At 33.5% G+C, this 12,889-nt stretch overlaps 1 protein-coding gene across 2 annotated transcripts in view; it reads right to left on the reverse strand.

The window, feature by feature from the left end:
- The window catches only part of Gycalpha99B (Guanylyl cyclase alpha-subunit at 99B), an 84,046-nt gene that overhangs the window by 27,733 nt on the left and 43,424 nt on the right, over window positions 1-12,889 (reverse strand). For both annotated transcript variants that reach the window (XM_053760103.1, XM_053760104.1), the window contains exons 5-8: window positions 12,392-12,552; window positions 11,520-11,731; window positions 9,218-9,396; window positions 6,258-6,436 (exon numbers count right to left, since the gene is read on the reverse strand). In XM_053760103.1, coding sequence (XP_053616078.1) covers window positions 6,258-6,436; window positions 9,218-9,396; window positions 11,520-11,731; window positions 12,392-12,552 — 731 coding nt within the window. The remainder of the gene's footprint in view (window positions 1-6,257; window positions 6,437-9,217; window positions 9,397-11,519; window positions 11,732-12,391; window positions 12,553-12,889) is intronic.

Below are 12,889 nucleotides of genomic sequence, written 5' to 3' on the forward strand. Positions count from 1 at the left end.
TCTGAGGAAATATGTTACAAACATACTAAAGAATTTATTAACACTAATTTTCGTTAGGTTCAACACGAGTGTAGATCAATTCGCAGATCATTTTCGTATATGATTTTGATTAGTCGACATTTAATTTACACAACATCCACATCACATCGCTACATTAATCTGCCCCGAAAGTGTTAAAGAAGTGACACTTTATCGAAATTAACAATTTTGAATAGGGATCATATTCTGATGGGATTAATATTCTCTTTGAAACAAGTTTCTCAGTGAAAAGTTGAAGCAGAAGACGAAATCCGCAAAAGTCGGGTTTTCAGGTCATCCCACTTATTTACAGTGTAAACAACGCCTTACAATTCTAGGTCGAGACGCTGTGAGTGTGAATCGGGTCTAGTTTGTTTATTTTCTAGGGTTTAAGTGGTGTGTCGTATACGAGCAGCTTGCATGCGTTGCATTGCGTGTTTTAGGTTAGTTGTTAGGTCAATAGGAACTGTGGTTCCGCCCCAGGATAGGACCACTCTGTATCCTACACGTAGTTTGTTAGCTGACAGGCAACAATAGTATTCACGAGGAGGATTGACGACAGGCAGATAACCAGTTGAAAAAGCACAGCCGAAGAAGCGAAGATGGGAAAGAAAAATATGCATACAACTTTTTGATAACATTTTCGATATTTTTTTATTATTTTATTTTATTAACGAGTACAATATAACAAAAATTATGCACAGTCAACAGCACATCAAGTTACCCTGCATGAACCTCTATGGCGCGGTAAAGCTGCAGCAAGTATGCAATGAATTTGGGTAGGTTGATGTGCTGTTGACTGTACAACACCATATAGGATTCCCTACTTGTCAACAATAAGACTCAAAGCAAGATGATAGATTATTTACGGATTTTTTTCTGTAATAATGTCATAACATTACTCCATAAATACGGAATCAAAACACAATAATTTTCAAACAGAACAGTTTCCTTTAAGCCAATCAAGTATGAAATTATATGAAGGTAACACACAACAATGCTTCAAACTAACATTGCTTGAGTAACAGTTTGTTTTGTATGAGCTCCTTAAGGGGATCCGATGTCGACTTCCGACTTATGTAAATGCTCAGAGTAGGTACTTTACATTCCTGGAGTTAGAAATGGGAAACTTTCAAGACTTTGTGGGTTAGTTAGGTTTTACATTTTAACTAACAGAGTTTCGTTAAAGTTTTTTTTAAAGTGAAATCTTCTTTAGAGGCATTGTGCACTTTTTGCAAAAATGTTAAACTCGCGACATGTGACTTGATCGAAAATTCGTAAGATGTAAAAAATGCACAACGTTAATATTTACGTTAATAATAGGTTTCGCTCCTACCGGCACTCCCGGAGTGCAACCCGAATTTTTTAAAGCAAATTGATTACGTGTCTGTATGAAACATAGGCACTATTACGAGTAGTAGTCGAATCCAAACTATGACAAATAAAACTAAGTATTTGTTTCATTTAATACAACCAATGTTCTTTCAAATCTTATATCCATATAAGTTCCCGTAGGAAAATCACGAAGCCGCGTTCAAAAGGTAGTTAGTTGTGAATGAAACTGACAAGAATGTGTAAACCGATCATTTTAATTTAAATAGGCCTAGCAAAATATTTATCACCGGGGGCTATAATGAAATATTTCGACTGAGGCATGGCACGCAATTAATTTCGACAGAGAACCACTCTGTAATTACTGAAATTCTTCGGATTCACATTATTTCAAAATAAATGTTTTTTATGTGTAAATTAAATCTTTTAATTCTCAGTGGCTCGGGTAAAATCATAATTTATTATACATCTACATGCAATCTATTAGAAAAACTCGTATCAAAATCTGTTGCGTAGTGTTTTAGCATCTCATCAAATTGTTGAATCTACATTTGTACATTAATTCACCCGTATCACTTATTTTAGCTTTTTATTAACAAAATCAATATTTACTTACATCTCTTCGATAATAAATAAGAAATACTTCTCTTTTAATTAATTTTTCACAAAATCAACACTCTTTTTTTCTTACCAAAATCAGTTTGTTTTTTCGCGCGGGCCGACAAGACAGAAGTCCCAACTTTTTTTTACATTTTTCCTCGTGACTGCTATAAGCAAAGGAATCAATAATCTGACAGCCACTAGCCATCAATGTTTAAGAATAAAAATGTCAATGTATGAAAATAAACAAGCTAACAGTAGTTTTAAAGAAGGACAGACAGACAGCTGTAAGCGACTTTGTTTTATACTATGTTATGTAATTATAGTTTGAAGAAGTGGTTTCGTCATATATGGTACTAAAATTAAAATGTTAAATAATAATCAATTATATTGTCGGTCGCGTAAATTTTCTATGTTTGCTCTTTATAATTTCAGAATTAAGATTTATATAGACGTTTTCACCGAAATCATTTTGCATTATAAAATAAAAAAGACTGATTTGGTATCTATCGGTCAATTCTTTTTTAAATATTGACCTTTAAAGTCATGAAACAAAATTAGATATTCTTAATTCAATGTTAACCCATTAAGTGCCTTGAGCGAAGATTGAAAACTGATATGATTATCCAATATGGCCGACAGGGACTTTGACGACCTCGTAAACGTGAATGAAATTAGTGACTTTATAGGTTATGAAAATATATGAGGTGATTAGGATGAAGCAGTGGTGGTGTAATGGTTAAGACGCCCGCTTGTGAACCGAAAGGTCCCAGATTCAAATCCTACTCGTGCCACATGAGTTTGTACCAATCTGACTCATGTGTAGTAATTTTCATCGACCAACACTTGCTTCCGGTGAAGGAAAACATCGTGAGGAAACCTGCACACTGGTTGATTATTATTAATTTGTGTGTGAAATGGAAAAAATTAAGTCAAAAATTGAAGCTTTTATGAGTCAAATCTCTTCACAGTCGTTTACAAAAATTAATATGCATTTCTGTACCACTCAATTAAATTGAGTATTGTTTATTAGCAGAAAATTTGTAATCATTATTGTCACCAGCGTCCAAAAGTATTCGACCATTCTGAGTCACAAAATCCATTGGCAAACCTTTTCGGGCGACCAGCTCAATTCCTTGGACAAACATAGTTAAGAACAGACAAACAGACGGCCCCACTATTTGCATTCGCCTAACAAATCCAAGGTAACGAGCTCATTTCGATTCGAGTCAATTTTCTGGAAGTATTGGTTGATTTGATTGACCAACATTTGGACGAGTCACTTAGATATTATTACAAGGAAAAATATATTTGACATGTATGAAACAATATGGACGATTCCTAACACTGTAAAAGGTTATGGAGAAGGAAGTGATTAATTATGATTGATTCATGTTCTAGAGGCTGATACCCCCCTCTTGATTCATGTTCTAGAGGCTGATACCCCCCTCTTAATTCATGTTCTAGAGGCTGATACCCCCTCTTGATTCATGTTCTAGAGGCTGATACCCCCCTCTTGATTCATGTTCTAGAGGCTGATACCCCCTCTTTAAACTCGGTTAATATCGCTATTTTTTCCAAGCCTCCTGCGCACATAATATTCAATTTTTGTACTTACAAATAATAACATAAATAAAAGAGATGCATTCTTTTAATTGTAAATATTTTGTAGATTCACAACGACACGATTTTTGAAGCATGCTTGAGAAAAGTCTATTCTCATCACATTTCGAAATTCTCTGTCGAAAATTCAGACTATCACTTTCACCTATAGTATCTCTTCCATAGGCTTGTCATAATAATATTGTATTATCATATAAACCTTTCCTCTTACCGATATAGAAAATAGGAAAAATAACACCCATATTATGATATATGTATATTATCTACAGCTCCAAAGGTGTTACGTGTTCCCAAAGATGGGTTCTTTACTTAGTAACTTCCAACTTAGTTAACTTCCTAAGCACCCTCAGGTTATTTGTATAACTCGTATCTTATATAAGTTTGACCTTTAAGTTACACCGCAAGTGTTACATATTTTTCGAGAAGATATTATATTCAGTCTTCCTTTAGTGGAAGTTATTCATATTAGAGTTCTGTTCATTTTTTCCATCAGTTCTGTTCATGGATCCAGTGTTGGTATTATATATATATACTGTTATTTAACTTTCGATGATAATGTACCTTCGTGTTTATAGTCAACTTTAGTCTTGACTCAAATGTTTGTAATATAAATCCTACTAATATTATACGCATTATAATATTATACTATAAATGCGAAAGTTTGTGAAGATGTATGTGTGAGTGTATGTTTGTTACTCTTTCACGCAAAATCTACTGGACGAATTGTTATGAAATTTGATACACGGGTAGAATATAACCCGGAATAACTCATAAGGTTACTTTTTATCTCGAAATTCCCACGGGAGCGAAGCTCCGGGACGCAGATAGTGTTTTATAAACATGCCATTTTTGACACGCGCTTTTATTGAAGTACTTAATCAAATTATGTTTTATATCCAATGGTAAAAAATTAATAATGCATCTTCTGATTCCGTTTCATTTTTATATCCGTTTCTTTGTTCAGCTTAAATCTTGCAAACTTGTATATAGTACAAACTAATAAGTGCGTAAAATAAATACGATTTCAATTGTATTGAATTGAGTAATTAGGACATACTGCACACTGTTCATTAAAATTCATCAATGAATACTTGGGTTACAGGTGAGTACACATATATTCATCATTTCTATTTTATATATTTTAAGTATTCTTTATGGTTCATTGCATTATTTGCTAAAATACATGATTTAAGAACACGTCATAAAATATGCTTACTCCTGGTAAATCAAAGGCAAATTATGCATTCTTAACATCAAGGTAGGGAATTTCAAATGCAATAAATTTGTATAACCATACCGTACTCAAATAGGTATACCCTTTTCTTTTGAAGAGGCATCCGAGAGGCGGACACGGCTTTGTGTTGTACCCCAACATTATTATGACGTTTCTATTGAAGATATCATTGTTGCTATTTGGTTAATATTTTACAAAAATGTATTATACTTGATATTGTCCGGGGCTTCGCTCCCGTGGAAATTTTGACATAAAATATAGCCTATAGCAATCTTGGATAATGTATCTTTCTAATGGTGAAAGAATTTTTAAAATCGGTTTAGTAGTTTCGGAGATTACCCGCTTCAAACATACAAACTCACAAACGCTTACATCTTCATAACAATACTAGATGTCCCGGGGCTTCGCTCCCGTAAGAATTTTGAGATAAAATATAGCCTATAGCATATAATCTTGGATAATGTATCTTTCTAATGGTGTAAGAATTTTTGAAATCGGTTCAGTAGATTCGGAGATTACCCGCCTCAAACATACAAACTCACAAACGCCTACCTCTTTATAATAATATTACAGAATAATACTATAGAAGTATAGATATGTGAACGTCATTTATCATCTACAAATATATCACGATATTTACGCAGTTGATTTCGCCCGTCCGGCACTTGGCGGTCGTGGGTTCGAACCCAAGCAAATATTAGTTCTTGTTTTCACAGGTATTTGTTTGCGGTACCAGGTATGTTATGGTACATTTATTCTCTGATTTGTATTTGTGTCTCACTCACTATACAAGTGTTAGGGGATATTGATATTGAGTGTTTTAAATTGAAATGTATGACAAATCTGCCAAAGTTTGACGAACTGTTTGCTGATCGTGTATGCCGACATACTAAATTAATTTTCACATTCGAACAAATTAAATAGGTATAGATTAGAGATTACATTAAAATGAATTTATCTTAGCAAACTAGTATTTTTATTCGCTGTTCTATATTCCATTCGAAAATCAATAAAATTCGGAAATCCAATGCTAACGAATAACAAATTCAGCAAACTCCTTCAGATAAGTTTAGATTTTAAATTCCGTTTCGAATCGATTCGATAAATAAGAATCTATCCGATTATTTCGTTCTCAACTTTCAAGTTTTACAAACATTGCGATTCAACGAAGTTAGCAATTGGAGTCGACGTAGAAAAACACTTTTTAGAAGTTTATTATCAACAACTTGCTTGTCTTCAGTGGGAACTTAATTAAATTCAGCGTTTTTTTCTACTTTTATGCAACTACTTTCATTAAAATCTCCTTCAGTGGAAAATGTACTCTCGGAAGAGCCTAGAGATACTCTAAACTATTTACTTCGAAAGTATATTTTCCGAGTACATTTTCTTGATCTCCGGAACTACTGTTTGGTGACACAGATACCTAAACGAATAAGTTGGTGATACTCACCTCAGCAGGCGACGCACTGCCAGGTATCTTCAGGCAGAACATGAAAGGTGTGTTCACTCTCTTCAGAATCTCACGAAAGTCCAACAGAACGCCACGAGGTCGCTTCAGCCTGAAGTAGGTGTTTAGCGAAGACCCGTGCGTCGCTAGGTAGTTGCCGAATAGACGCATGAACCCACCACCTGGTGATAAAAAGTCATAGTCAAGAATTTATTTAGAAACTAGCAGCAAACAATAATAATAAATTCTTTATTTACTTAAAGGATTTGTACAACAATTTTAACTAATACAATAGTGTTTCCTTGTTATAAGTAGATAGTACAAATTACTTTATAAACCCTGAATTCCAAACTAGGCAAGCCTGTATTTTGGAATCCAGTATTCGACCGTATATAATTGAGAATCATCCAGGAAACACAGGAATTACTCTTATCTATTGATGAAAACCGCATGAAAATCCGTGCATTAGTTTTTGAGTTTATCGCAAACACACGCGGTAGAAGACTTTGTTTATATAATATGTATGTAAGACTTGTAAAAGCTTTCCACCTTAAATCTGAAAAACTAAATCTTTTCTCGTCAAATTTCATTAATACTAGCCGTCCGTCCCGGTTTTGATGTAGCTATTTTAGGGATAATGACTTATTGAACATTTTTACTAGTTGTTCAAAATTGTACCGAGTATTATGTTTTTCTGGCAACAAAGTGTTTACTTCGCTCAAGTAAAACCATAAAAAATTATACAACTAAACCTTCCTCAGAAATCACACTATCTATTGGTGATAACCGTATAAAAATCCGTCCGGTAGTTTTTCAGTTTGTCGCGTTCATACAGACAGAGACAGACGCGATAGGGACATTCTTTTTTTATAATATATAAGATTAATACTTATTATATTTCTCTTAAAATTGCACAGATAGAGTCCTAAAAGTATAAGAACACCTGGTTTATATCATACCCACCACATTTTTCATAATCAGTCTGCGAATTTTTCTCAGCAGAATTTGAATTCGAAATGAGCCAAAATCCTCCTTTAAAAGCGATTGAAATTCCACATTCATTTTCGTACAAATATAAAGGCGTATTGGCCTAATACATTTTTGACAAACAATTTCGCGACGAAATTCGCTGATTAATTGACGTATATTTTTTTTCAGTTATTACAATTTTAATGATTTTTTAGAACAACAAAAAATTATTAATTCTACAATTGTCACCGACAATAAATCTTAATTTGCAGAGGAAAAAAACTCCAATTTCACGAGTCGAGATTTTTCCAAATAATTTAAAGAATGTCTAATTAACTTAAGTATTATAAACAACAGACTCGGCACAAGTAGGTTTTTTTGACGTCCTAGAAATTAGTTCACTTTGAATTTCGTGTTAAAATTATGTTGATATATTTATTTTTACAGGAAAAGAGGAATGCCTAGGACGAGAATGGTCGGACGACATCAAAAAGTTCGACAAAGAATGGCAAGAGAACACAAAGTATAGGAATGCGTGGAAGAAGTTAGGGGAACCTTTTGCCCAGCAGTGGGACTCAAACTATATATACAAAAAAATATAAAAAAAATTTTTTTTTTCTTAATATACTACTTAACATATCTAAATATGGAAAATAACCTTTATGAATTGGATTTCCTGTTCCTAAGCAAGATCCACTTACACTCTCTTACTCACATTTTCCACAAAAATTTTTCTCCATAGTGTCATTAAAAAAAGAAAATTCGACTACATTTGAGAGGGCCTACATAACGAGTTACATTATCGTAAATTTTTCCCCCTATTCTAGCGTCATTACGGGTTCCCTTCTTGGAAAAATGAGAGAATTTGAAAGGCGAATCGTAAGTATAACTTTTAAACTTTCGCGTTGCATAATTATATATTAAACGACAGGTATTAAACGCGCACATGTCTTTTTTATTTTAATACACTTATAAATGGAGCACCATGTCGATTATTAAATAAATTTTTAGTAAATAAATTGTACTTAGTCTGTTAATTAGTCTACATAATATGTGTGTTGTGTATTTTACATTATTTGATTAGGTATTTAGGCATTCCAGGCAGAAAGAATATATAAAATTGAACGTTAAGTTTGCTCTTTGTGTGTCTGTCTATATCTCTTTAGATATCTATCTATATCTTTCTAGGCCATGGAGAACAGACGACTGAATACAAAATCTATTTGGAGTCTCGATTTCTTGACTGCGATGCTCCGCATATTCTATTGAATGACGTCAGAATAGAATTTACTTTATAGCTGTGAGTACAGACGCTAGATTTTTTTTTAATTTGTGCAAAAGTGTACGAGACAAAAACATTTATATAATATATTTTTAAATGCTTTCATGTAAATTCATGTAAATATTTTCACCCATCAGTCACCCATCAATCAACTAGAATATAGCGGCCGTGTTGCCACTTTTTGAATAGAGGACCGGACAAGATATGTTAATTGTAAAAAAATATACAATAATTTGCTACTCTTCAATCTGAGTTTATATCCCTGAGTTAAGTGAGAGATAGATGACATCTTTGGAACGTACAATTGGACGTATTCATATAGGAAAATCGCCCAAAACGTTTAAATACTAAGGTGGTTTTTTAACTGATACGTGGAGTATCAAATAGGTATATAATTAAACTTTCCCGTGGCCTTTTGGTGAGTATATTTTATTCTGTTTATGGTTTTATATTTTTGTATCGATGCTTAGTACAGAACAAATTTTGGTAAACCTAAGAAATGCTGGCTTGATGTCGTCAAGGATGATACGCGTGCCAATAAAACAAGGTCGACCTCGACGCCTGTCTGTTTCTAAGCCTTCTTCTTTTTAACCACGCAATGGATTTTGATGCAGTTTTCACTGTCATTTAGATAATTTATTCTCGAAGGTTGATACATAAATAAATGGCCGCAGTTGTTAGTTACATAAATAAATGAATACTAAAAACTTACCCAATTGTACCAGCTCTAATCTCTTATCAGTCACGAAATGCCACGGGAAAGCCTTGCAAAAGCTAGCAACACCGATCTTCAGGTCTGAAACGTTGCTGGATGAAGCGATAGTTCCAGCCTCAACTGATTGGCTGACGTCATCTCCGGACTTCTGACGTGGGACTGCGTTTATTTCATATCTGGAAGTGAATTCTTGTTAATATGCTTCTCAGTCTAGTAGTCAGAAGCGGAAGTGGTTGAATGGTTAAGACTTAATGAAAGGTCCCAACTTTTAATTTTATTTTGAGACCTCACGGCCGAGACTATGACCGGAATTACGGATAGATAAGATTCTTGTTAGATAATATGAATGTGGCATGATAAAGTTTTTACAATAATCAATGTCGATCCTAATAAAATGTAAACAAAAAATACAAAAAAGTAATCTCATGTTTTTGGAAATAAATATTTTTTGTCTTTGTCTAAAAAATCTCTTTCTCTCATATGAACGTTTTCCTGATTGCTACCTTAGCCGTTGAACGACAGAAGGTCCACTTTCCTACTTTGTCATCGGTCGTCGAGTCATTCATAGCTCTCAGACCATGGGCACGCATATCGTCTTTGATGGCATTCGTCCTAAAAAATAATGGCCTAACATATTTCGCCACCAGCAATCTTCGCTTAGTGAATTGCTAAGGGCATTTAGGAGTCAAAATTGCCCAAAAATTTATAGTTACATAATTTGTTGGTGTATAAAAACAGATAGATATAATATAAATCTCGGAAGAAAAATAACTTACACACGTAAACAAGAAAAATTGGTACCTGGTGCCATTTCGTCATAATATCTTTACGACGCGCCATAAAAATTGATGACTTTGACTGAAACTGTCTGGTTTGTTTCATATTAAATCTTGTAAACCTCTTAGATTTTGCTATCGATAGGCCACGAGACTGATTTTATTGTACACAAAAAAATATAAGGGTAATAGTAATATTTCGATAAGAAAATACTCACATACATGCATAACTATATAAAATACATGTAAACCCAAAAAGATAATTAAAAAAATGCATAACTCTTTTAATAATTATTCGTGGCAATGGTTGTTTTTATAGTTTTCTATAGGACATAATCCGAAAGCGGCAACCACCAAATCCGTATAGCAAATTGTGACTACATTGTATAAGGAAAACCTACCTTTATTACTTTCTACTATAATCCATTATCTAGTGTAGTATACTCGTAAGTAAACGAAATTTATGAAAATGTCATGGCGTGCGATTAAACTGTAAATTGGCTAGAAATTTTTGTAGTTGCATTTCGTACTTTAATATGCAAGTCATGAACGTATATGCAAGTAATGTTGAATTTTCAGTATTATAAACACTAACAATGAACGCAAACTGACAACCTACCCTCTTCATTTTACAGACGAAATACGATCTGACTGATCTCCGGATTGGGGATGTACTTACAGAAAATGATACAATTTATACAAAATGTGCTTAATGGCATCGTCTTCTAAGTGACGTCAATTTTTCAAAGGCTTTCAGAATTAGATGTCTCGTCGTTTGCGAGTTGTGACTGTACGTCTGCGTAATTTAATATTTTGTGTTCAGGCTCTGTTTTGATAAGGACAAATTAGGTAGCATTAAAATTCGAATTACCTATATTAATTAGTTATGTTTTACGTTTTTCATTTGTTAGTCTTGAAAAACAATTACTATTGCCATCATAATTACAATGACAGATGGTATAAAGAAAGGGAATACGATTCTCGTTTTAACTCAGTTTTTATTCAGGTAGTCAGTGTTAATGCACATTTAATTCTAGATCTACATGTTTTACTTAAATGACTCTCTTGACGAGAATGACTAGATTTTAAAATAACCAATTAAAAATGTATTTATTTAGTCTCCGTAACTATGGTGATAAAAATAACTATTATCCATTTTCCCGCGGCTTAAATTTCCCACGATAATATTTATTTCATCAGTATCCCTCAGCTTCAAACTCAAATCATCATTGCACAAGAATTATTTTGCTTTCCAAATTTTTAAATAGTTAAACAGTGCTGTGTAGAAATATAAAATTTAAATAATGTTGTGACCTTTAAAATTGTATAAAGGTTCTTTATTTTGAAGGATGTGGTGTTGACGTCGGTCGAAAATTGAACGTGAATATTCGTTCGTTTCGTTACGTGACGCTTCTTCTTCTTCGTTTTCTTCATTACGAATGTATTAATTGCTTCTTGTTATATAGTAACTAGGTAGTTACTATCATTAGCAATTAGGTAATTGCTGTCTAATTATAACTCACCTAAATCTCCTTGGATCGTTCGTGTAGCTCGTCAGTCTTATATCAGTCTGCGTATCGTACAGCATCCGCGCGATCTTCTTCAGGCTGCCTACGAGGAGATAGGCTACTGGTTCGCTCTCTGTCGTCAGGTGCAACTCTATCTTGCCTTCTTGGGAGGTCGTGCATACGAAGGCTGCTTCGTACTCCAGGGTCTCGTCTCTAAGGGCGTCGTCCTGGAGGTAAACTTTGTGTTATAATCTTACCAAGTAACATTGTTTTGTCTTTTGTGTTACGTAATGACAAAGCATAAGTCGTCACCCCCCATAGCTATTCTTTCATAAATATCTTCATTTTGTTATCGAATCACGCAACATTAACAATGAATTTAAAAAAATAAGTAGTACCTTATGTTGTAAAACTCTGTAATTATACTATAAAATTATATTTTGGTGTAATATTTAATTCCTTTAAGTCAGTATGTTATATGCATTTACCACTAAGCTACCTTTCTTATAAAGTCCACTTTATTGTGATTAAAAATGTATTAACAACTTTCTTTTGCTTGTCGTTTTGTCAGCACGAATATACATACGTTTCCGAAAATATTATATATGCATTTTTTTTGTACACTGCACAAACTTTGTAGGCATATACTCGTACGGCTGATAAAATTGAGTCGGTATCCGAAGGAAACGATGTCAAGTAATGGCAAAAATTTATTCGTTTCTCATACAAGATGGTTGATCAGCCGACCGGACTTAATATGGAAAGTCGAAATTTTTCGTCGCTATTTATTTAATTTAAAAGTTGTTGAAGTTGTTATATTTCATGTTCTGAGTTTTTTTGTGAAAATTTGTGCAATTATTAAAAAACCCTTGTATATGTCTACATACCTGATCGTGTAACACATCGTGAACACTGTCGAGGGTAGTCAGGAATTCAGTTAAATTAGTGCCTAAACATTTAAACGCCCTCTCCAGTCGACAGTTGTGCGAGAAAGCAGTTAGTATTAAATATTCCCCTAGCTTCGCCATGAAGTCCGTAGTGTTGACACCTGCAACAAATAATATAATTATAGCTTCAAAACTATATGAAAGTGTTCAGTGACAGAGACATTTTCATTCTTACAACAACAGAAATAAAAATATAGAAGATTTAAGGCCTGTTTCACTGCTTGTTGATGAAGTATATTATGTTAGTATATATATACGTAAGATATCGAAAAGATAGCGTTAAAAGTTGTGTTTCGCAAGTTTTGGATAAGGCAAACTGGTCAATCGCATCAGGCAGTATAATGTAGCAGTTAGTTCAATCTGTCAGATTACAATCAAATTATTTTTATCAAAGTGGATTTTAACGAAAATTATGTAACAAAATCCTTAAAAAATTGA

Source organism: Plodia interpunctella, chromosome 20 (assembly GCF_027563975.2).
Source record: "Plodia interpunctella isolate USDA-ARS_2022_Savannah chromosome 20, ilPloInte3.2, whole genome shotgun sequence".
NCBI classification, from domain to species: Eukaryota; Metazoa; Arthropoda; class Insecta; order Lepidoptera; family Pyralidae; genus Plodia; species Plodia interpunctella.